The following is a 23,921-nucleotide window of genomic DNA, read 5'->3' on the forward strand; positions in this document are numbered from 1 at the left end:
GCAAGTGCAGGAAGCCACTACCATTCCTAGGACTGGAGGGACAAAGAGAGGAGGTGGTGACAGAGCCCAGGGCCAGACCTGTGCAGCAGGAGATGCAACCAGGTGCATTTTCTGCCAGAGACACCACCTGAGACAGAGAGTGGAAGAAAACCCTCGCTTCTCTCTCCCTCCTGTCTGCCACTCAGTCCTCTGCTCTGTCTGCCACTGGCAGAATGCAGCTGAAAGTCACTGACGAGAGGCAGCCCCCCTGTCAAACAGCAGAGCAGGGGAAGAGGAAGAATGAATCTGAGGACAAAGGGGACAATGACGAGCATACTTAACCATTCTTCTATCCAGCAGACATACTAAGTGCATGCAGCAAATGCCAGGACTGTGCTAGATGCTGAGAGTACAGCCTGGATTAGCGCAGTTTGGGGCAAGACTGCTTCTGTACAGCAAAACGACCTCCACTCCAGGAAAATACAGCTCCTCTCAGGGCTGTCTCTAGCCATACTGCACCTTTGTGCAAGTGAGAAAAAGTTGTCTCTCAAGGAGGACACTGTTCCTTAAGCACATAGCTTGGCAAGTAGATGGGGCAAGCCGGAAACTCCTGCGCAGGATGCTATTTCCACAACTGTGCCTGGAGATTCTGGTCCTCCCTAGGAGACCTTAACCTGAGGACCATGGACTCCAGGAGTGTGAGTCCCTGATAGCACATCATTCATTCATTCATTTGACAAATATTTATTGAGCAACTACTATGAGCCTGGCACTCTTCTAGATGCTACAGAGAACAGTGAAAAAACACAAAAACTTCCCTGCTTTCAAATACGGCAAAATGCCAATAATTGTTTAATCCAGGCAGAGGTGGTTTCATCGTAGTCATGTTTTTCTGTGTGTTTAAAAATATTTATTGGAAACAAAAGTTGGATGAGAGCTGGCCAGTTAGCTCAGTTAGTTACAGAGCAATATTATAACACCAAGATCAAGGGTTCAGATCCCTGTACCAGCCAGTCGTGGAAAAAAAAAATAGCTGAAAGAAAAAATCTTCAAAGAGACAGATATAAATAAGATGTGTGTGTGTGCCCGTGTGTTGGTGCTAAGCAGCAAAGAGAACGTACAACAGGAATGAAGGTTGGCAAGTATATATAGATATTCCGATTTTAAATAGGGTGGTTCCAGAAACTCCTCACTGAGAAGGTGCCATTTGAAGAAAGACCTTAAGGAGAGGAGGGAATAATCCAGACTGTCATCTGGAGGAAGAAATGTCCTGGCAGTGGGCACAGAAGAGGCAAAAGCCCTGAAGCAGGAACATGCCCAGCCTCCTCCAGGAACAGCAAGGAAATAAGTGTGTGGCTGGAGCAGAGACTGGGTGCGAGGAGTAGGGGACACGGTCAGAAGGGACAGGGGAGGGGCTGGGCAGATCACACAGGGCCTTGAAGGCCACTGTAAGGTCTGTGGCTTTTACCTTGAGTGACAAGGGGAGCCACAGGAGGGTGGGACCTGAGAAGTGACTGGAATCGTATACGTAATAGGTATCCATCCTGCGTGGGGGATGGGGTCTATAAAACTTCTCCCGGACGCTGAAAGCAGGCCAGACCCCCGCAAAACAAGCGCGTGTGTGTTGGTTTGCCCTTCAAATTTTGCAGCTACGCAGTCTGCGCAGGAAGGGGCGGGCGCCGAGGGTTGCTTCGTTGGGGCGCCGTTGCCATAGCGACCCCGGCCAGGGCCCGCGGCGCGCCCGCTGGTGGCGGAAGTTGAAGCTGGAGGCTGCGACCTGCAGGTGAGCGTAGGTGAGCGGGCGCGGGTGGGGCAGGGTTAGGGGACCGACCCCAAACCGTCTGGATCCCGCCCCTTCCACCTTCCAGTGTGGTGATTATCGTTATTTAGCATCAAAACAACCCGGGCCGGTCCCGCACTGCGTGGCAAGGCTTTCCCGAAAGTGTGGGACGGAGAATGATTTTATGATACACTGATGAAGTGTTAAGCATCACCTAATGACATGTCTGGGTTCTCTTACAATTCTCAGTAAGCCAAGGAGAAAGTGTCAGTATGGGGCTAACATGGCATTGACACCTCTTTTTTTGGTGGCTGGCCGGTATGCGGATCCAAACTCTTGACGGGTGTCAGAACACCGTGTTCTACCCAACTGAGCTAACCCGCCATTAACGCGCCAGCGCCGTATTTCCTATTTATGGTTATAGTATGTAGAGGCTCCTTTTTGGATATATGAACTGATATTTTAAAGTGAGATAATTTAAAGATTAATAATAGAACAGGTGGAACTCGGAAATGGGAGGGAACCCCCCCAACACCCCCCCCCCACAACATTAAACTTAGGACCTGAGCCTGTTTCCCTGTCCCAGTTTTATTTTATTTTATTTTTTGGCTGCTGGCCGGTATGGCGATCCAAACCCTTAACCTTGGTGTTATAACATCATGCTCCAACCAACTGAACTAAACTGGCCAGTCCCCCATCCCAGCTTTTAGCTCCTTCTGTTTTCTTTGCCTGGCATGATTTTCTCTATTCCTAGGCATGATGGTCAAAATATGTAACAACCAGTATATTACAGGTCCCATAGCTGCTCCTGGAAGCCCCTGCTGTAGCCAAGAGTTTACCCTGGGATGTCAGTTTTTCAATCCAGGGAGGTCAGTCTTTCATTCTGGGGCATGGAGCAATGACTACCCCCATCCCCAGGTCTAGGTTAAGATATGGGGGTGGGAGTTGGTGAAATGGAGAGGGAGGAGGGGAGGAGGAAAAGAAAAAGAGAAAAGGGTACAGTAAGAGCCTCCTTGGCTCTTCTTGGCTGAGGCCCTATTGTGTGCCGGTACTGGTTGTCTTAGAGAAAAAGAGAGAAGATGCAATCCCTGCCATCTATTGGGGTGGAGGGCAGAGATAACCAGCAGATTCCTTGAAGAAGACACAGGGTACTCCAAAAAGTTCATGGAAAAATAGAATCAAAAGATAGACAAATCTTTCCATGAACTTTTTGAAGTACCCTCATATAAGTACTGCTGCAAATGCAGATTGGCAATTCCAATATTCAGCCAGGAGTGAAATCCTTTCACACCACTGCCCTGGCTCCCTCTCCCCATCTTGGGACCTCCCCAGGACTCCAGAGTTCCCCACAACCCAGCAGCTAAAGGGTGTGTGCAGGACCAGGACTGACTACATAAAGTGTGGAGCTCAGTGCAAAATGTAAATGCAGGGCCTCTGCTCATAGAGTTTTAAGAATTTCCAAACAGTAAGAGCAGGGCAGTAAACCAAGCACAGCCTTTCTAAGGGTGGGGTCCTGGGTGGCTGGATGCCTGGGACAACAGAATCTCCTGGAACCTGCTCAGCCCTGAGGTCATTCTGACTGGTCATGCTGATGGTTAAATATTTGAGGCTAGCGCAACTGAGGGTGTGTGGGGGGGTCCCCAAAACCCGTGGAGGAAGATAGCTCGTATTTGGTGAAGGGGAACAGAGGTCCCTGAAATTTGGAGGAGAAAGATCTCTATCACCCTGCGTGAGCCCCATGGAGATAGACAAACGACATGAATGTCTGCTCTGGAGATCCTGGGAACATGAGGAGCACAGATGGTGGCTCCCAGACACTAGTGGAGGCCCTGGGCCACCAAAGTCCTTTCGAAATTCCACTAGGCAGGGCCGGGAGGAGAGCCAGGTCTGCTGGAAAACTTAACCAGGTGATGAGGCAGATGGCCCAGACAGAGGTGGAAGTAGAAGGGTATGCTGGTGTGCCTGGGACTGTCCCAGTTTTAGCACTGAAAGTCCGAAGTCCCAGGAAATCCTTCAGTCCTGGGCAAGTTGGGACAGTTGGTCACCCGAGAAGCAGTATCTTTTATTGGCGAGCTCTCCCAACAGCTCACAAACCCATTCAAGGCCAGCCCCTGCACTTCGCCACCATCATATCCAGCAGACTCATGAGGCGGGCAGGCCCAAGGGGGCTAAAGCGCTGGGTGCTGGGCCGGGGCACCCCCGTGTGCTGTGCAGTGGCCAGCTGTCTGCCAGCCCAGCATGGCCTGGCTACCCCCTCACTCCCCTGGAGTGGATTTCAGCCCTTTCCCCTGGGGGATCCTCCAGTCTTCAGGCCAGCACCCTCTCTGATTGGTCATACTAGTTATTAAATATGTATGTAAATATGTACCATCACCCCTTCCCCAGGGGCAGCTTCTTTCTGATGCCGTCAGAAACCCTCCTGCCCTACTGGTCTCCCTGGGTTCCAATTGATTGTGCCATCAGACCTGCCCGGAGGGGGCCCCAGAAGAGGCAAGGGAGGGAACAGCTGAGGGTCAATCCAGCAGAAAAGGATCCCCACCAAGGGCTGCTCACCTGCCCTGGGGACTCAGAACACACATGACTCACCCCACTTGAGCTCAGACGGGCGCCTCCCCAGTAAGCCCTAGGATCCCAACATTACACGGGGCACACTGAGCCCTTGATGTCCCTAATTCCGTGCCAGCACCCTCAAGCCCCGCAGAAGCAGCCAACATGCCAGTCTCCAAGTGCCCAAAAAAGTCGGAGCCCCTGTGGAAGGAGTGGGACCGGAAGGCGCAGAAGAACGGACTGAGGCAGCAGGTGCATGCAGTGAATGGTGACCGTTACGTGGGCGAGTGGAAGGACAACATGAAACATGGTGAGTGGGGGACCCTCAGAGGCTCAGGCAGCTAGTGTGGGGTCCGAGCCGTGGTGGGTGATTGGGGTTAAGAAAGCAATGTGCAGAGCTCACTGGGGACATAAGGTGTGTCCTCAAGCTTCCTCCAAGGGCTGAGTGCTGACCTGGACCAACCGGGGGCCTCCTGGACTCTGGAACCAAACTCAGCCCTGACTTCAACTGAGCAAGGGTCCTGGGACCAGCAGAGGGCAAAGAGGTCTTCAGAAACCAGCCTGCAGCCGGGCCTGTGTGGACTCAAGCTCAGTCCTTACACTCTGATGCTCTGGCTAAGCATGGGGCTGGCTGGCAGGAGGAAAAGGCAGCCCCCCAGAAATCTGGAATTGCACCTGGGATTCTGGGCTCCAGACTCAGCCTGATGCTCTGCAGGGGCTGAGCATGGGGTCTGAATGTCAGGGCACCAGGGCAGACCCCTTCCATCCCCCAGAAGTAGCAGAAACTCCCACTTGACTAACTGGGCTGGACTCTGGGTCTGACCAGCAGGGGGCGAGGGGGTCCTGGTTATACAAACTAAAACCTGATGGAAAAAAAATTTTTTTTATTAAAAAAGAAAAAATCGAGGCTGCTTGTTCCAGTCTTGCAATTCCAGATTCTGTGCTCTTAACCATTCTCTTCTCCTGCCTTCCTGGGTTACATGCTCTGGAGTCCATAAACCTGGGTTAGAATCCGAGTTCCACCAACTACAATCTTGAGTGAGTCACTACACCAGTCTGAGCCTCAGTTTCCTCATCTGTAAAATGGGAATAACACCTGTTTGTAAAGATAAGAGATGGCATCTCCCAAGTGTGTAGCTCAGGATCTGTGCAGAAGGGGAACTTCTGGAATGTTCTCTGAGGGCTGAGTGTGGCAAGGATCACTGCTCAAAATTTTCCTTGTCCAAGAAGCCCTCCAAAGCTGACCCCATCCAGTATGTGGGACGACACCACTCTCAGCACTTACTTAAGGTGAGACGTTTTGCAGCTGCTCTGAGCTCTGTGTACGGTTAAAGATGCCTGCATGTACTCTTCAGTTCTTGTGGGCAGCATGTAGTGTGGACAGAGCCCTGGACTAAGGGTCAGGACCCTGAAGTTGTGAACCCGGCTCTACCGAGCAGTTGTGGGACTGCAGGTAAGTCATTTCCCATTCTCCAGACTGCAGCTTCCCCATCTATGGAAGGATAGATGCTATGCAGCTATGATAGTGTGGGCTGACGTGGCCCCTGAGCCTTCCTTCTGTGTGAGTCCTTTCTCCTCTCAGTGCCTGCAGGTGTAGACCCAGAACTGATGGGCCTGGGGCTGCAGAAAGCACACCTGTCAGAGAACTCAGGCCCCCTCTCTTCAAGACACACCTTTTGACCAAGTTGAAGTGGGTTGCTGTGGTACAAGCAGATTGGAAGTGACCAAGAGCGTCATTATGCAGGGCAAGGAGAGGTGACCTGGTGGCTCCCCACGCTATCATTCATTCACTCCACAAATACTTTCTTTTTTTTTTTTTTGGTGGCAGGCGGGTATGGGGATCTGAACCCTTGACCTTGGTGTTGTAATACCTTGTTCTAACCAACTGAGCTAATTGACCAGCCCTCCACAAGTACGCATTGAGGTCCCAGTCCATGCCAAGCCCTGCACTGAGCATCTTGCATAATCCCAACCCTCAGGGAGCTTCCAGTCTTGCAGAGAACCTGCACAAAAATAGGCTGACATCTCCATTTTTACAGATGAGGAAACTGGGGCTCAGAGAGAGGAAGTAACTTACTCAAGGGCAAGTGGCTAAAAGTGGTGGCATCAGGATGTGAAGAGGACCAGAGAGGAGCTGTGAAAGGGCCATGAGGACATAGACAGTCAGAGAAGTGATGTCTGAGCCAAGCCTAGGATGAGAATGAGTTAAGCAGGCAGAGGGGCATGGCTTCTAGACAGTGGAGTTAGGGTGGAGGTATGGGCTGGCTGGTTAGCTCAGTGGGTTAGAGCATAGCCTTATAACACCAAAGTCATGGGTTCAGATCCAGCTGCCAAAAAATCAAAACAGAGTGAAGGGATTCCTTGGAGTATTAAGAGAGAGTATAGCTTGTCTATGGAACAGACTGGAAGCCAACGTGGCTGGAGCAGAGTGAGCAAGGTGAGAGAGAGAGGGCAGGTCAGTAGGGCCAACCATATAGGGCCTTATGGGCTATAGTGTGTTTTGCTCTTATCCCAGAGACAAACAGGAAATGGCTTAAAGGTAGGGGTCACACTTAGTCTCTGCTGTATCCTCATCATTTGTGACACCCAGAAGGGGGTGCACCAAATATGTGTTGAGTGACTGATGAGTCCACATGAATTAGGAATAACACAACTCAAACTGACTTCGTAATATTTACTGATCACCTACTATGTGCCAGGGACTAGGCTAAACTCTGTGGAGGGGCAGCAGTGAAGAAAACAAGAATGCCTATTCTCATGAAGCTTATGTATAGCAGGGCCAAGCAGGCAGTGAACAGTGATATAATAAATAAGTAAATTAGGGCTGGACGGTTAGCTCACTTGGTTATAGTGTGGTGCTGATAACACCAAGGTCCAAGGGTTCAGATCCCCTTACTGGCCAGCCACCAAAAAAAAAAAAAAAAATAATAATAATAATAATATGTTAGATGTGGTAAGTATATGAAAACAGAAAAAGCAGAATAGCGTAATGGAGTTCTGGGTTTGCAGAATTAAATAGGGTGGTCTTACCTCAGTGAACAGGTGAGTTCTGAGCCGATACTTACAGGTGAGGGAGTCAGCCAAGTTTATGTTTGCAGAGACTAGCATTCCAGGTGGAAGGAACAACTGGAGCAAAGGAACAGCCTGGAGGCCAGTGAAACTGGAACAGAGAGAGGAAGAACAGGAGGTCAGGAGAGCTGGGGTTTGGAGAAGGGAGGTCAGATCACACAGGGCCTTGTAGGCCATCGTAAGAACATTGGATTTTACTCTGAAAGACACAGGGAGGGTTTTGAGCAGAGGAGTGACAGGATCCGATGCGTGTCCTACTGTGCGCACTCTGACTACTGTGTTGTGAATGCAGCGGGGCGAGGGTGGGGGCAGAGAGACCAGACCATTTGGAGGCTCTTGCAGATGTCCAGGTGACAGACAGCTTCAGCAAATCGGGGAGATGAACCACATCATGAAGCCAAAAAGAAACTGAGCTGATTCCTTCAGGACTATTTCTCCATCTTATTTCTGCTTTTCTCTGGGCAACTTTTTTCTCTTCTATTGTGTGTACACCACTGCATGATAGACATGTGGCTGCTAGCATCTTAGTGACAGGCTGGAGGCATCCTTTTTACTTAATGTATCAAACCTGTTGGGCAACCATCACCACTGTGTACTGTCAGAACATTTCCACCACCCAAGAAAGAAACCCTGTACCAACTGGCAGTCACTCCCGATCCTCCCCTTCTCCAAGCTCTGGCAACCACCAATCTATGTTCTGCCTCTATGGATTTGCCTGGGTATTCTGTATAAATGAAACATACAGTATGTGGCCTTTTGTGTGTCTTCTTTCACTTAGCATGAAGTTTTCAAGGCTCATCCATATTGTAGCATGTGTCAATGCTTCATTTCTTTCTATGGCTGAATAACATTCCATAGTAGACCACAGTTTGTTTACCCATTTGTCTATTGAACATGGACACTGAGTCGATGAACATTTGGGTTGTTTCCACCTTTTGGCTATTGCGAATGGTGCTGCTAGGAACATTCATGCAGAAGTTTTTGCTTGAACACCTGTTCTCAATTCTTTTGGTTATATGCCCAGGCACGGAATTACTGGGTCATAAGGTAATTCTATGTTTAACTTCCTGAGGAACTGTCAAACTATTTCCCACCATGTCTGCACTATTTTAAATTCCCACCTGCAATGTATGAGAGTTCCAATTTCTCCATATCTTTGCCAGCTTTAGTTTTTAAAAATCCCAGGAAGGACTCTGCTTGGCCCAGCTCAGGTCACACGCTATTCTCTGTGGCCAGAAGTGAAGTCTCTTGCCAGATGGTGGAGAAGTTGCTGGAGACAGTGGTAAAGTCTGACTTCCAGCATCACCATGCGGGGAAAGGAGATAGCTTTCTCTGAAAGTTTTATTCCTAGCCAAAAGAAGCTTCCTGAAGGGTAAAAGTCAAGGTTATCTCTTCTCCAAGCCCCCATCCTGCCTCAGGAGGCACCTGGGCTTTTATTGCCCTGGGTATTGACCATCATTTGGGGATAGGTTTGTGCTCCTGGCACCCCAGCCAAAAAACAGGAGGACTTTTACTGCTGCCACTTCAAGGGCCTGCCAACAACTTTTGATCTATGTTTGTTTAGGAAGTGTGATGGAAACAGAAAACTCCAGTCTTCCAGTGGGTCAGCAGGGAGTTGAGGAGTGCTAGATGTGGAATTGGCATTGCTGTTGCTTGTGATGCTTGCTTTCATGATCATTCATTCATTCATTTTTCTTTTTTTGGCAGCTGGCCAGTACAGAGATCAAACTCTGGACTGTGGTGTTATCAGCACCAGGCTCTAACCAACTGAGCTAACTGGCCAGCCCTATTCATTCATTCATTCATTCATTTGATTCATTCATGTCAGAGCACAGGTTTTAAAATCAGATTGCATGGCATCAAAACCTGGCTGTGCCACTTCCTGACCGTCTGATCCTGGGTAATCACTTAACCTCTCAGACTCTGTTTTCTCTTCTATGAAATGGATATGATAGTCATGATAACTGATTGAGGCCAAGCATGAACTTGGAACATGGTGAGTTTTCAATAAGTGATGGTTAGGATGATGATAATGATGACCCCAGCTATGTTAATTTTCAATTGCTGTGTAACAAATTACCACAAACTTAGTTGCTTAAAATACACATTTGTTATCTCAGTTTCTGTGGGTCAGAAGTTCAGGCATGGCTTAGCTGGATCCTCTGCTTAGGGTGTCACAGGCTGCAGTCAAGATAGTGCTGGGCTGTGTTCTCATCTGGAGGCTTGACTGGGGAAGAATCCACTTCCAAACTCACTCAGGATGCTGGCAGAATTTATTTCCTTGCAATTTTAGTTTGAGGGCCCTAAGTTATTGCTGGCTGTCAGCTGGAGACCATCCCCATCTCCTAGAGGCCACCGTAGAGGCACCCTCAGTTCCTTGCCATGTAGGCTTTCCCTACATGGCTGCCTTTTTTATCAAGCCAGCAAGAGTCTGTAGAGAAAATCTACTAGCAAGATGGATCTTATATGAAGTTTATATAATACACAGACCTGTATTCTATATGCTCCAGTAATATAATCCTGGGAAGAGTTAGGATTGCTATTCCCATTTTACAGAAGAGGAGACTGAAGCTGAAAGAGAGCCTAAGTCATCTGCCTGTGTGCTCTCAGGTCTGTTCCCTTCCCTTCCCCTGCTGTGCTCTGGATTGCAAAGAACTACCTTTCCCAGGCTGCCTTGCTCTCAGCTTCCAGGTAGGTAAAGTCAATGGGAGGCCCTAGTAGAAGATCAGAGTGTGGAGAGCTAGGGGGAGGCCTGGATATTTCTCCCCATTTCTCTCTGCTTCAGGTAGAATCTGGCAATGGCTGTGTCCCCTCTGTGGCTACAGCTCCTGCTAGGAAGGCTCTTCCTACATAGTCCCAGCATGCCCTACCATTGGTCTAACTCCTACCAGGTGGCCCCTGATCCTGGGTTCTGGTGACACTGAATTTTCACATTGTTCCTCCAGCTCTAGGGGTGGTAATGACTCCTATGCTAAGCTCTGATTTGCCTCACTGTCTCCTGTGTGGATTCTCAGCTCTTCCATCCCCCTGTATTAAATTCTCTGTTTGAAATACCTATGTTGCTGTTTTGTCAACTGGACCCTGAACCCTCAACTGATGCAGTCACTGCACATGGAAGGCATAGTCATGAGCCCCAATCAATTTCAAACTTCCTCACCTTTACTCATGCTGTTCCCTTTACCAGGACTGCCCTTCTCGGTTCCAATGTCACACCCTCTTGCAAGTCTCTAAATCCCCAGATTAGACTAATTGCCCTACCTCCATCTCAGTACCTACCTTCTTATATTGAAATTGATCTATGTAGGTATTCCTCAAACCTGTTTCATTTGCAAGAGATAGAAACTCAACTCTGCATGGCTAAAGCAATACAAGTTCAGCCACAGTTGGATTCAGAGGCTAAGGTCAGTGGAACTTAGCCTCTCCCTCCATCTCTCCACTTTGCTGTCCTCTGTGTCGGGTTAATTCTTAGGTCAGTTTCTTCCCCCTGGCATCCAGGATGGTGTCACCCTCCCACCTTACTGTGCAGAAAGAGAGCCCCTGCCAGCACCACTACCTCCAACAGAACTGGCTTGAGTCTCATTAGACCAGTTGGAGTCACATGCCCTTCACTGAGCCAATCACAGTGGCTGGGTGGATAGAATACACTGATTGGCTAGGCCAGCCAGGGGGTGGAGTCAGCCCCACCCAAACCTCATGGATTGAGAGAAGTGATACCCCAAAGGAAATAGAACTAGAAGGAAGGGGGGCACTGGATAGACACCACCTGGCGGTTCCCTACTGTGAGTTGGGTCCTAGCAGACCATGGGCTCCTCAGGGGCAAAAATAATAACAAAGACTGACATTGATGTCGTTTCCTATTTGTAGGCCCCGTTCTAAGTGCTCTACATATATTTCACATATCTTCTTGAATTTAGTGATCAGAATACCATGAGATACTTTTTTCTTTATTATCATTATTATTATTATTATTATTATTATTATTTTTGGTGGCTGGTGGGTACAGGGATCGAACCCTGGAGATATGTTTTTTCTTTTTTTCTTTTTTCTTTTTTTTTTTTAAAAGATGACCGGTAAGGGGATCTTAACCCTTGGCTTGGTGTTGTCAGCACCACACTCAACCATTGAGCCAACCGGCCATCCCTATATAGGATCCGAACCTGTGGCCTTGGAGTTATCAGCACCACACTCTCCCGAGTGAGCCATGGGCCGCCCGATATGTTTTTTCTTTTAACAGAAAATTTGAATGATCCTATAATTGCTAACAATTGAATCTTTTTTCTCTCAGTTTTATTGCAGTATGATTGACAAATAAAAATTGTATATATTTAAGGTGTACAACATGATGTTTTGTTTTTTTACACTTGTATATTTATTTTACTTATTTATTTATTTTAAAATTTTTATTGAATCAAAATTGATCATACATATTTTTGGAGTTCAACATTGAGATATATTGATCCATCAATATTACTAGCATATATATTGTTATGAATTGTAATTATTCTTTATGACTCTTGTCTAGTCTCTCCCCATCCCCCCTGCCTTCTCCCTCCCCCTCCCCCTCTAGTTACCCTAGATTTCTTCTCTCCTTCTGAAAGAATAATGGTTACTCTGTTGATTTGTTGCCTAGATGATCTGTCCAATGCTGAGAGGTGTGTTCAGATCCCCCAATATTACATAGAGCAGCTGCTGCTTCTGTCACTCTGAAATGCGCTTTGTGGAGAGAGACATCCTCTTCTTTTCTTTGGTCTCTGATGGTGACTTTCCTTGTGTCAATGCACTCCAGTGGCTGGCAGACCATCTGCGTGTTGGTTGTGGCATCTAGCTACTTTCGTGGTGACCATGGTTATTGTGGTGGCCGTGGTGGGCCACCCACATGGAGGTGATGTTTTTGGCATGCTCCTTGGCACTGGTGGTGTGCCTGATTGTGGGGAATGTCTGGTCCCCAGTTCCATGCCTCAGGTCCCTGAGTGGGCCCTGAGGCGCTGGCACTGTGTGCCTGGTTGTGGGAGGGGGTCCAGTCCCCAGATCCATGCCCTGGGTCACTGGGTGGGCCCTGAGGTGCTGGCTGATTCTGGGAGGTGGGTTTGGTCCCCATCTCCATACCTTGGGTCCCCAGGCAGGCCCCGAGGTACTGGCACGGTGTGCCTGGTTGTGGGAGGGGAGTCCAGTCCCTGGCTGCATGCCCCAGGCCCCCAGGTGGGCCCTGAGGCACTGGTAGTATGCCTGGATGTAGGAGTGGGGTCCACTTCTCAGCTCCATGCCTCATGTCTCCTGGCAGGCCCCAAGGCGCGGTGGTGTGCCTGGGCTGGAACTAATCTTTTGTCCTTTGCTTACTTCTAAAACAGGGGAACTTCCTGTGGGGACCAGTACTTGAGCTGTGTGGTTGAGGTAAATTGCTGCTTTGCTGCTGTCTCCCTAGGGAAGGCTTTTTGTGTAGCTCAGGGTTTAATAGTTGACCTTATAGGAACTTCTGGCTCGCCACAGATCTGGTACACCTGGGTTGTGTAGAAACTCTGATCTGGGCCTGAGTTTTTTCATCAAACCACACCCCTTGCAATTCTGCGTTCCCAACCAGTCTCCTCTGAGTGGTCCTGTGCCGAATGGGGGTGGGTCGGCTGTCCTCGCTGTGTCCCAGTGTTCTCCCAGTGGGCTTGTCTCCCCCACTTCCCATGCTCCAAATACTTCCCATGGGATGGGCTCTGCGCTGGTCCCTTGTGATGACTCACCGGCCTCTGAATGGCTCCCCTTTCACAGCCGTTCTGGCTCCTCCCTCCTGCGTGGGTCCATGGGAACCCTATTAGTGGTCTTGCTATCCTGGGGGCCACCAAGCCTCTCTTCTCCCCTGCTGCCTCCAAGTAACTCCATCTGAAGGGCACAGCTGCTGCTTCTGCCATCTCCTGTTCCATGCGCTCAGCAGCTCGAGCCTTAAAGCAGCAACGGCCTGAAACTCTCAGAGCAGTTTTTTCTTTCTCTCATCATGGTTTCTCCTGCCTTCATGAACTCCAAAGGTCTCTTCTCCTCTTCCCCTGAGCTTCAGCGGCCCCAGCTTGGAAGATATTACATTTTTATAGTTGTAAATTGGTTGATTTGTGGGAGAGAGTGACACTGGGGACCGTCTATTCTGCCATCTTGACTGGAACTCCCTACAACATGATGTGTTGATATGTGTGCATTTTAAAGTGATTACTGAAAGAAGGTGAGCCAAGACACCAGTACCGATCAAGCTTTATTAAAGGAAAAGAATCTGCCGAGCTGCGTTCAAAGTGATGGGCAGTCCAGGGCTGTCCTCAAAATGGAAGGCAGCACCAGGTGTGGGGGTGGTAGAGCTTATATAGGGCACCAAGGGCTGGCTGATAACATCAAGGAGGGGCGTTACACTAATGTCGAAACTATGCGACCAAGGTGGAGAACTGCGCCCTTGCAGAAGCAAAAGGGTTTCTGTTTAAGTCAGGAGGCTTCTGGTAAAGGGAAGCAGGGAGAGGTTTCGTGCTGGAGTGGAAGACAAGGCCAGCGGCTATTTTGTGCTTATTGTGTGCACAATGGCACTGGTCAAGTCCAAAATCCATCAACTACCGCACTCAAGCTAATTAGCATATCACCTCACATTATTATCACTTTTTGTGTGTGTGGGAGTGCATTTAAGATGTACTCTCAGCAAATCTCAAGTTTACAATACAGTATTATTAACTATAGTCACCATGCTGTACATTAGGTCTCCAGAATTCATCTTATGACTGAAAGTTTGTACCCTTCCCATTTCCCAAATGGACATCTTCCCATTTCCCAACCCCTGGAAACCACTCTTCCATTCTGTTTCTAGGATTTTTTTTTTTTTTTTTTTTTTTTTTTTTTGTGGCTGGCTGGTATGGGGATCCGAATCTTTGACCTTGGAGTTGTAACAACATGCTCTAACCAACTGAGCTAACCAGCTAGTGCTGGCTTATGATTTTAAATGGGCTGGTCAGGGTAGGCCTCACTGAGAAAATGAGATTTGAACAAAGGCTTGCAGGAGGTAGAGAGTGAGTGAATATCTGGAGAAGAGTGTTCCAGGCCAATGGACAAGCAAGTACAAAGGCCCTAAGGCAGGATAATGGCTGGTGGGTTCTAAGAACTGTTTGGAGTTTGTTGTGGTTGGAGGGCAATCTGGAAGGTGGAAGTGGAGGAGGGGAAAGGGCTGGATTAATAGGAGATGGGTCTCCTTGTGTGTTTAAGGTTTAGCTTCAAGGCAGAGGGCTGACGAACAGCTGTTTGTAAAAATGGATCTTTCCTGGGGTTTTCTGGGCATTGGGAGTCTAGAGATGAGTCACAGACCCTGTCTTAGCCCTTGAGAATCTTCCTGTCTAGGGGCTCCTGAGGCCCAGGCAGGGATACCACCCTCAGCCCCAGGGTGGCCACTTCTGTAGTGCTGGCCCATCTGTGTGTCACCAGGAAAAGGAACAAAGGTGTGGAAGAAGAAAGGAGCCATCTATGAGGGAGACTGGAAGTTTGGGAAGCGAGATGGCTATGGCACCCTCAGCCTTCCCGACCAAGAGACAGGAAAGTACAGGAGAGTCTACTCGGGCTGGTGGAAAGGCAACAAGAAATCGGTGAGTGGTTCCCAGCATGCCCTGGGGCGTGGGCGGGGCCGGCAGCCAGGCCCTGTGTCTGAGTGTGTGCATGTCAGTGTGCGAGCACGTGTGTAGGGGAGCCATCAGAGGCCTGGGAGAAAAGGGGAGGGGACCCTGCAGGGAGGAGGACAGTTGTGTGTGGGTGTGAGAAGGAAGGGGTGGGGGGAATCATCAAGGCTTCTCAGAACAAAACCCAGGAAACAGGAAGCTAGAGGAGAGAGCGCAGGGAGGAGGCCGTGAAACCCTGTGGCTACAGGGAGCCAGAGAGGTTCGTGGGGTCAAGTCTCCTCCACCTTCTTCCCCCATCATTTCCTGGCTTTCTTTTCCCTGGGCACCCCTTTCTGACAATCCCCCTTCTGATGGGCCTGGGTAAAAGGGGCAGGTAGGAAAAGTGGGAGCAAGAGAGCAGGGGCCACACCTTGGCCACAGGACAGAGAGGAAGGTTCTGAGGGGTAGAAGCCAGCCAGAGGCAGTGCTCAGCCCATAAACACTCATGCTGGGGACAGATTCCCTCTAGTTACTCTCACAGACTTAGGTGAATCCTCACCCTAGGCCATGGAGACAGGTAATAATAACAGTATTGCTATTGAGCAACTACTACTGTGAACCTCGAACTTCAATTAACTCTCACGACAATTATCATCATCACCAATCAACACCATCATCATCATCATCATCGTCATTGTCATCATCATTCCTACCTTACTGATAAGGAAACAAGCTCAGAGAGGTGAAGTGCCTGGCCTGGGGTCACACAGGTAGGAGGTGGCAGAGCCCAGGATTTCATGTTCTCTGCTCCCAAATCACTTATTTGCCAGTGGGGAGAGAGAGCCCAAAATAAACAATTTATGTATAATAGAGTGTTAGCATAGAGGTTTTCACAGGGTGCCCAGAGTAAGATCATTAAGCCCAGCCTAGAGAATTCAGAGCAGGCTTTCTGTAGGAGATGATACCAAAAGATGCTAGGAGTTAGCCAGGAGAAAAAAAGAGAGGAGTGTTGAAGACAGAAATAGCAAAGGGGAGGGATGTCAAAACATCCCCATGTGTCTGCCCGAGGGTGACCATGGGGAGAGGGGCAATGGAGGCTTCAGGGTTATGTGGGGAATCAGGATTTTGATGAGTAGAGTTGGGCTACTTAACGCGACCTCCTTGGGTGTGATCTGCCAGGAGTCCCTGATTCTCTGTGATGTGACGCTAAATGTGGTGTTTATGTTCGTTTTTCTGGGGAGAAAGTCCATAGCTTTTATTTGATTCTCAGAGGCCTCTGTGACTCTAATAGGGTCAAAAATCAGAGTTGGGTGGGGTTGGGGGCAAACGTGATCAGATAGGCAATTTAAAGATGTTTCTGGCTGCTGATGGAGAATGACTGGGATAAGGGGAGGGAGAGGGAGGGACCAGTGAGGAGGGGAGAAATGACGGTGGGCTGCATGAAGGCGCAGCAGAGGGATGGAGAGAAACGGACAACTGAGATCTTCCGAGACGCAACCCTCTGCTTGGATGTAGGGCTGAGGGAGGAAGCCAGGAAGAAGCTCAGGTGTGTGGCTTGGGGACTGGGAAGATGGTGGGCTTTTTCAGTGGTGGGGGCGCCAAGAACAGGGACACATTCGTGCTTTCAGGGCTATGGGATCCAGTTTTTCGGACCTAAGGAGTATTACGAGGGTGAGTGGTGTGGCAACCAGCGCAGCGGGTGGGGCCGCATGTACTACAGCAACGGCGACATCTACGAGGGCCAGTGGTTGAACGACAAGCCCCACGGGGAGGGCATGTTGCGCCTGAGTGAGTGCCCCGCCCCGCCCCAATAAGCCCCCCCCAGCGACCTGCAGGCCCCGCCCCGCCCCGCCTGGCCCCGCCCCGCAAGGCTGCACGCCCCTGGGCCCTGCATGGCCACGCCCCCACCGGACCACGCCCCGCGCTAAGCCACGCTCCAGTGTGGGTTAAGGTGAATAGGACTGGATCCCTCCCTTCAGGGAATTTATAATCTAATAGGGAGCCCCACAATGAACACATGCATACATACCTAAGGCCATTTCTTTTGGTCACAATACTCATAGCCTACGCTTACACACCACTGAGCTCAACCCTCACAACAATCCTATCAAATACATACTCTTATCCCCACTTTACAAATGAACTGAGGCACGGAAGTGAAGTTACTCGCTCAAGGTCACGCAGTCTGTTATTTGTGGGGTCAAAAGTGCTAAGGAATTCTCCTTAGAAAGGAAGAAGGTGTGTTGGGAAACGACAAAGGAGTTGGGGGCAGGGGCTGTTTAGCTTGATGCCTCCCTGAGGAAGTGACATTTGAACATTTGAACAGACCGGAAGGAAGAGAGGAGTCGAATATGCTTTGAGCTCAGGAAGAGCGATCCCAGGCAGAGGGAAGACTAATAAGAAGCCCAGACGGGTGTCAGGACTTAACAATCTTCTCTCTGCAAAGCAACCAGAGTGAGCTTTTTATTTACTTATTTTTATTTTTGGTGGATGGCCAATACAGGGATCGAACCCTGGACCTTGGTGTTACTGGCACCATGCTCTAACCAACTGAGAACTGGTCAGCCTAGAGTGAGCTTTTTATTTTTATTTATTTATTTATTTATTTTTTGTCTTTTTCGTGACCGGCACTCAGCCAGTGAGTACACCGGCCATTCCTATATAGGATCCGAACCCGCGGTGGGAGTGTCGCTGCGCTCCCAGCGCCGCACTCTCCCGAGTGCGCCAGGGGCTCGGCCCTAGAGTGAGCTTTTTAAAGCACAAGTTGGACCTCACTATTGCCCTGCTTTTGACCCTTCCATAGCTCCCTAGTGCCCTCAGACCGACTTCGAGGCCCTTGTTGTGGTCCTTGGGGTCCAGGATGATTTGGCCCTACTCACTCCTCCAGCTTCACCTCCCACTTCTCTTCCCTGGGACTCCCTTGGTTTCAGCCATACTAACATTCTGTCAGTTCCTCCACACTTTCTGCCTCAGGGGCCCCTGCACTGCTGTTCCCTATTCCTGGAATTCTGTTCCCTAGATCTTTGCATTGTTCCCTCCTCTAAGAGGCCTTCCCTGTCCATTTCACCTAAAGCACCTTCTTCCCATTATTCTCAACATCTACTTTCTTTCCTTCCTAGCACTAGTGCATAATTTTGGGCAAGTTACTTTGCCTCTCAGTGCCTCAGTTTCCTCATCTGTAAAATGGGAATAATAGCAGTACCCATTTCACAGAGCTGTGGTGAGGATTAGATGAGTGAGTCTGCATGAAGTACCTGGCTCATAGTAGACTCTGTGTAAAGCTGGTATCATGGTCCCTCCAGACTGTGAGCTGCATAAGGACTGGGACTGTGACTGTTTGGTTCCCCAAGTTCTCCAAATCACTGTGTGCCTGGCCTACACAGTAGGTACTCTCTGTGAGAACACAAACCAGAGCCCAATCTGCTTAAAACTCAAGATTCCAACTTCCAATGAGATTCAGCCAAGCTGAGGCATTGGCGCAGCTGGGGAGGGTTAGGGCAGCCGCTTCTGTCTGTCATTCTTAGTCCCCAAGCACTCCAGCTCTGTGCCTGCCTTCAGTGAGCATCTCCTATTAACAGCCTGCATTTAGTGAGTGCCTGCTGTGCCCACAGCATGAAAGCTTTAAGTTCCTCTTTTCTAACGGTCTGGACTCTGCAGCCAGCTGCCTGGGTTCAGATCCTGGCTTTGAGCTCTTACTAGCTGGGTGATGTTGGGCAATTTGCTTAAACTGGGCTATGGTTTCTTCATCTGTAAAGTAAGGATAAAAGTAAAACTTCACTCCTAGGGTTACTGTGAAGGTGAGATTTATATTGTAAAGTGCTTAGCATGATGCCTGACACATACTAGTAAGTGCTCAATGATAATATTACTAGCTTATACTTGTCAGTAAACTGCAGCTGGTGGAGGGCCCAGCCTGGTGGTCTAGCCTGGTTTGGTGTTCCCTGCACCCACATCCCCCTGTCCTTTCTCCCAGAGAACAGGAACCGCTACGAGGGCTACTGGGAGAGAGGCATGAAGAATGGGACAGGGCGTTTCTTCCACCTGGACCATGGCCAGCTGTTTGAAGGCTTCTGGGTGGACGATGTGGCTAAGTGTGGCACAATGATTGACTTTGGCCGTGATGAGGCCCCTGAGCCCACCCAGTTCCCCATTCCTCAGGTGGGCAGCCCTCACTAGGGCCCTGTGGCCACATCCAGAGAGAGACAGAAACTAGCACCCCCCTATCCCTGCCCAGCCCTGTCTGGCCCCACCCAGCCCAGCCAGCAAACAGACCAGGTTTTGTTTTCAGCCAGGGCATCCCCAGGAGGCAGGCAGTGGCTCCCACCCAAGGTGGTAGCCTGAGTCTTCCATGCTCCCCAAACCACCCCCGCCCTGCTTCCCTCCAGGTCAAAATTGTAGACCCTGACGGGGTGCTAGAGGAAGCTTTGGCCATGTTCAAGAAGACAGAGGAAGAAGAGTGAAGCCAGGTGAGGAGTGGACACACCTGTCACCCTCGGATGAGGCTGAGGCAACTCCAGGGCCCGGAACAATACACAGATCTCCCGGGGTCTCCAAACAGCTGGGGGTGGGTGGCGTGGGGACAGAAGGGACAAGACCAGAGAAGGCAGGTTCTTGCCTCCTGCTGTCCAGCGGTCCTTTTTTGTTCCTCCCTTTCCAAACCTATTTCACTGAAGACCAGTGCATGCCAGTCCTGCCCAAAGCTTCCCTTTTGCACTCTGGGCCTTCTGGGATGAGCACAGGGTTGGAGTCAGGTGGGCTGCTTGTCCCTAAATGGCCTTGAGTAAGGTAGTCAGCCCCTGGCCGCCATTTGCACATCTGTCCATTGGGGACTTGTTTGGTCCTAGCCCCTACTGGGGGGGTATAAGTGAGGGGGAAGGGCATCGGTACAGCATCTTTCAAATGCCAGCTTGCACCATACCCCTCACCCCTGCAGAGAGAACACCAAAGCTTCAGGAGAAACCCGAGCCCATGTCACCCGACTGCTCAGACCGGTGTGGCGCCACTGGAGGAGTGAGCAGCGACTCTGGGCACACCCTTGGCACCATCAGAGGGTACCTCACTCCTCCCAGCACTGGATTGTTCTCTGTTGATATGGGGGCCAGTGCTTTCCTCCCCAGCTGGCCTTGGGAACCCTCTTGTTATAGCCTTCATTCTATGATCTCACTCCAGAGTGCATGAGAATAAAGGAGAACCAGGTGGCATTAGCCCAGGGCCTATGGTGTGAGGATGGGGGTGGGAGGGGGCTTGGGAGGGATTTCAGGAAGAGAAGGGGGAAGACATCCCACAGGCTGCAGGCGGATACAGGCCTCTGACCTCTGAGATAGCCCAGAGAGGAGAAAAAACCTGTATCTTGCCACACTGGCCACCAAGATTTTATATTAAAACCTGGCTTCTCAACCTAACACAAGGGCTCTCAACCTTGGAATCCCATGGAAGATTTAAAGGTATGGATGCCCAGAGATTCCCATCTTATTTGTCTGGGGTGAAGCCTGGGCTTTCAAAAAGTTCCCCAGGTGATTTTAATGTGGAGCTAGGGCTGTGTGACCCTAAGCAAGTGACCTCAGTTGCCACATCTGTAAAATGAGACTTGGAGACCTCACAGCAGTATTTTGAGGCTTTGGTAACAGATGTAATAATGACAAATAACATGTATTGAGGTTAATTGTGGACCAGAGAGTGGGAGGAGCTTTGCTTAACTCTAATCTAGGCAACATTCCTGAGAGATAAGAGAGACTCTTGCATAAAGGGCAGGAGCAGCAGCTCTGGAGTCAGTGCCTTGGTGTGAACCCAGAGCTGTGTGTTCTTGGGAATGTCACCCAAACTCTTTGTTCTCTAAGGTTCCTCACTAGTAGTGTGGGACAATAACGGTATTTGCCACCTGGGGTTATTGTGGTTAGCTACTGTGAGGATGAAATAAGGTAGCAGTGCTCAACCGGGTGCAATCTTATCCTGTTCCCCCTTCCCCAGCTCCTCGGGGACATTTGGCAATGTCTGGAGACATTTTTGGTTGTCACAACTGGCAGGGAAGAATGCTACCCACTAGTGGGTAGAGGCCAGGGATGCTATACTGTAAACACAGTACAAAAGAACTATTCAACCTAAAGTCAAGAATGTTGATGTTGAGGGCTGGCTGGTTGGCTCAGCTGGTTAGAGCATGGTGCTGGTAACACCAAGGTCCAGGATTCCAGCCCCATACTGGCCAGCCATCGAAAAAGAGAAAGTGTTGAAGTTGAGAAACTCTGAGCTATGGTGATGTCTATAAAGCCCTCAGCAAGTGCCTGGCACATACTAAAGGCTCAATAAATGCTCCTTGACATTACTGAGGTTCTCTCTGACCCCTAAATCTTAAGTGGGGTGGCCTGACCCAGGGTGTGGTTCTCAGTCTGTAGCCAAGCCTGGCTGCCCTGCGGTGTAGAATTAACAGTAACTACCAGATACAGAGTGTTCACCCTGTTCCAGTCCCTGTGCTGCAAGCCTCCACTCCTGTTACTCCCCAACAACCTGTGAAGTGTCCTGCTGCTATTAATGCCATTTTATTTTATTTTATTGGTGGCTGGCTGGTATGGGGATCTGAACCCTTGACCTTATTGTTACAAGGCTGCGCTCTAACCTAGTGCCATTTTAGAGGAAACTGAGGTTCAGAGAGGTTCACAAGTCACCAAGACTTGTGTCTATCTGCTCTTTAAGGTGCAGGACAGTGTGTATTCAGGGTTACCATTTTTTTAGAACAAGTAGGGGGAGGGTGTGCTTTTTTATGTATAAAATACTGCTAAATGGGACACAATAACTGGCAACAGTGGTTGTCTCTGGGGAGAACTGGAGACCTGGGAACAGGGAGGGAGAACAACTTTTCACTGTTGTATTTGGAGCCATGTGAATGTATTATCTATTCAAAATATAAATAAAACTGAAATTAAAAAGACTGCTCTTAGCTGCCAGTGTTTGCCTAAGTTGCTTGGGTGTGAGAGTATCCATGGTGCTAGTTAGAAACAGATTCCAGAGACACACCCAGACCAACTTGAATCAGAGAGAGGGCTTGGAAATCTGCATTTCACAAGCCAAGTTAGTGATTCTTGAGTTTAGGTGAGCTTAAGAAAGAGAACCTAAGACTACAGGATCATACCCCAGAAATTATTCCAGCTGGATCCTGGGTCTCTGCGGAAGCAGGGAGGTGGCTATCCTAGGGGAATGTGCGGAACACATCCAGGCCTTCTCTGGGCAGCAGAGGGGTGCTTCACACAGGGGTTCCTGTCCAGTGCTACCCGGTCCCAGTCTTGGGGGTGAGTCCTGGTGCCTGTGTTGCAGAGTAGATGTGAGAAGATCCAGTAGGAAAAGGAGGGCCCCCTTCCCCACCCAGCCCCTGAAGCTGCTGTTCACCATGTCTGAGTCTACACAGGACAAGAGCTTAAGGCCATTTTCCACACTGTGTTCCTCAAGGGTCTTGCAGTTCTGTGGAAACATCCTGGGGAACACTGATGGCAGGGAGACAAATATTAAGTCTGTGGATATCCCACCCAACTATCACTTCAGCGCTTTTCTTTTATAAAACAACTTGGTTTCTGGGACACATAGAAATCTCAAACTCAAGGGCTTATGGGGGCATGGCAAGTAACTGGCATGAAGCTTGCCTGGTATGAGATGACAGGTAGTGGTGGGGACTGTGGCAAGAATAGGCTCTGGGGAAGAAGGTGGCTGCAACTCAGCTACTGCTCATTCTTGCTCTGCAAGAAGGTGAGTCTAGTGTGGCTAGATCTTCCAATTTTTCAAGCAAAATGAGAATCAGCCCAGGTGATTTTTATGAGAGCCTAGACTCTGAGCCAGACTTTCCAGGTTCAAATACTGGCAAGTTACTTAACCTCTTCGGACATCAGTTTTGTCACATGCAAGATGGAGATAATAATAGTACCCACCTCATAAAGCTGTTGAGGGTGAAATGAGCGATGCACAGTACTTACAACAGCATCTGCACACAATGGTTAACTATTTGCATTTTGTTATTTTAAATGGATCCTGACACAATTTCACTAACATACTCCTGCCAAAATGCACAACTTGACTTTAATAATGAGAAAATATCAGAGAAACCAAACTGAGGGAGCATTCTACAAAATCACAGGCCTGGACTCTTCAAAAATGTTAATACACCAAGGTCAAGGGTTCTGATCCCCCTACTGGCCAGCTGCAAAAAGAAAAAAAAACAAAGGCTGAGGAACTGTTCCAAATTAAAGGAAACTAAGATGGGACAACTCACTGGAATATACATTTCTGGATTAGAAAAAGCACAGCTAAGAAGGACATTATTGGGACAAATGGGAAATTGAACATGGATGTTATGTTAGGTAATTGCATTGCATCAATGTCAGCCACCCCCAAAAATGTCAAATTTCCTGAATTTGATCATTGCTTTGTTGTTATGTAGGGGAATGTCCTTGGTTTTAGGAGGCAGTATTTAGGCATGAAGGACCATGACCCCTGTAACTAAGGCATATGGCTCAGGAGGGAAAATACACAGAGTCCATCCTTACTATTCAGTTTCAGTATTTGTGAATTCACTACTTGCTAAGGTCGACCAGGGCGATATTGTGCCCTCTCGTTTCAGCTTTCATACTGTAAACAAGTGTCCTTTTCACAGTCTATTTAGTATCACATTTTTCACATTTTTGTGCTTTTTATTGATTTTGCTGTTTAAAATGGTCCCCAAGTGAGATACATGAGTGCTGTCTAGCATTCGTAAGTGCAAGAAGGATATGATGTGTCCTACAGAGAAAAAGTGAGTTTTAGTGCTGTTGGCTGTGAGTTCAATGGTAACACGTCAACAATATAAGGAAGTCTTTAAACAGAAATACTCCTAAAACAGATTACGTATTAATTGGTTGATGAAAATATCATGACCAGAGGCTGGCAGGAACCTAATACTGTATTTCCCTTAGGATCAATGGTTCAATACC

At 49.1% G+C, this 23,921-nt stretch overlaps 1 protein-coding gene across 1 annotated transcript; it reads left to right on the top strand.

Annotated features, from left to right (window-relative positions):
* Window positions 1–4,471: 4,471 nt before the first annotated feature.
* MORN3 (MORN repeat containing 3) lies at window positions 4,472–19,433 on the top strand. Its single transcript, XM_063087108.1, has 5 exons — window positions 4,472–4,616; window positions 14,807–14,964; window positions 16,602–16,761; window positions 18,947–19,131; window positions 19,359–19,433. The coding sequence occupies exons 1-5, from the start codon at window positions 4,472–4,474 to the stop codon at window positions 19,431–19,433; spliced, it is 723 nt and encodes a 240-aa protein (XP_062943178.1).
* The last annotated feature ends 4,488 nt before the right edge of the window (window positions 19,434–23,921 follow it).

The sequence above is a fragment of the Cynocephalus volans genome, chromosome 2 (genome assembly GCF_027409185.1).
Source record: "Cynocephalus volans isolate mCynVol1 chromosome 2, mCynVol1.pri, whole genome shotgun sequence".
NCBI lineage: Eukaryota > Metazoa > Chordata > Mammalia > Dermoptera > Cynocephalidae > Cynocephalus > Cynocephalus volans.

Bases quoted from the DNA above. Each gene is read 5' to 3' on its own strand.
- MORN3 (XM_063087108.1), top strand. From the start codon at position 4,472: ATGCCAGTCTCCAAGTGCCCAAAAAAGTCGGAGCCCCTGTGGAAGGAG. The intron at 4,617-14,806 runs GTGAGTGGGGGA...GTGTGTCACCAG, and splicing joins GAAGGACAACATGAAACATG to GAAAAGGAACAAAGGTGTGG. The intron at 16,762-18,946 runs GTGAGTGCCCCG...CCTTTCTCCCAG, and splicing joins GGAGGGCATGTTGCGCCTGA to AGAACAGGAACCGCTACGAG.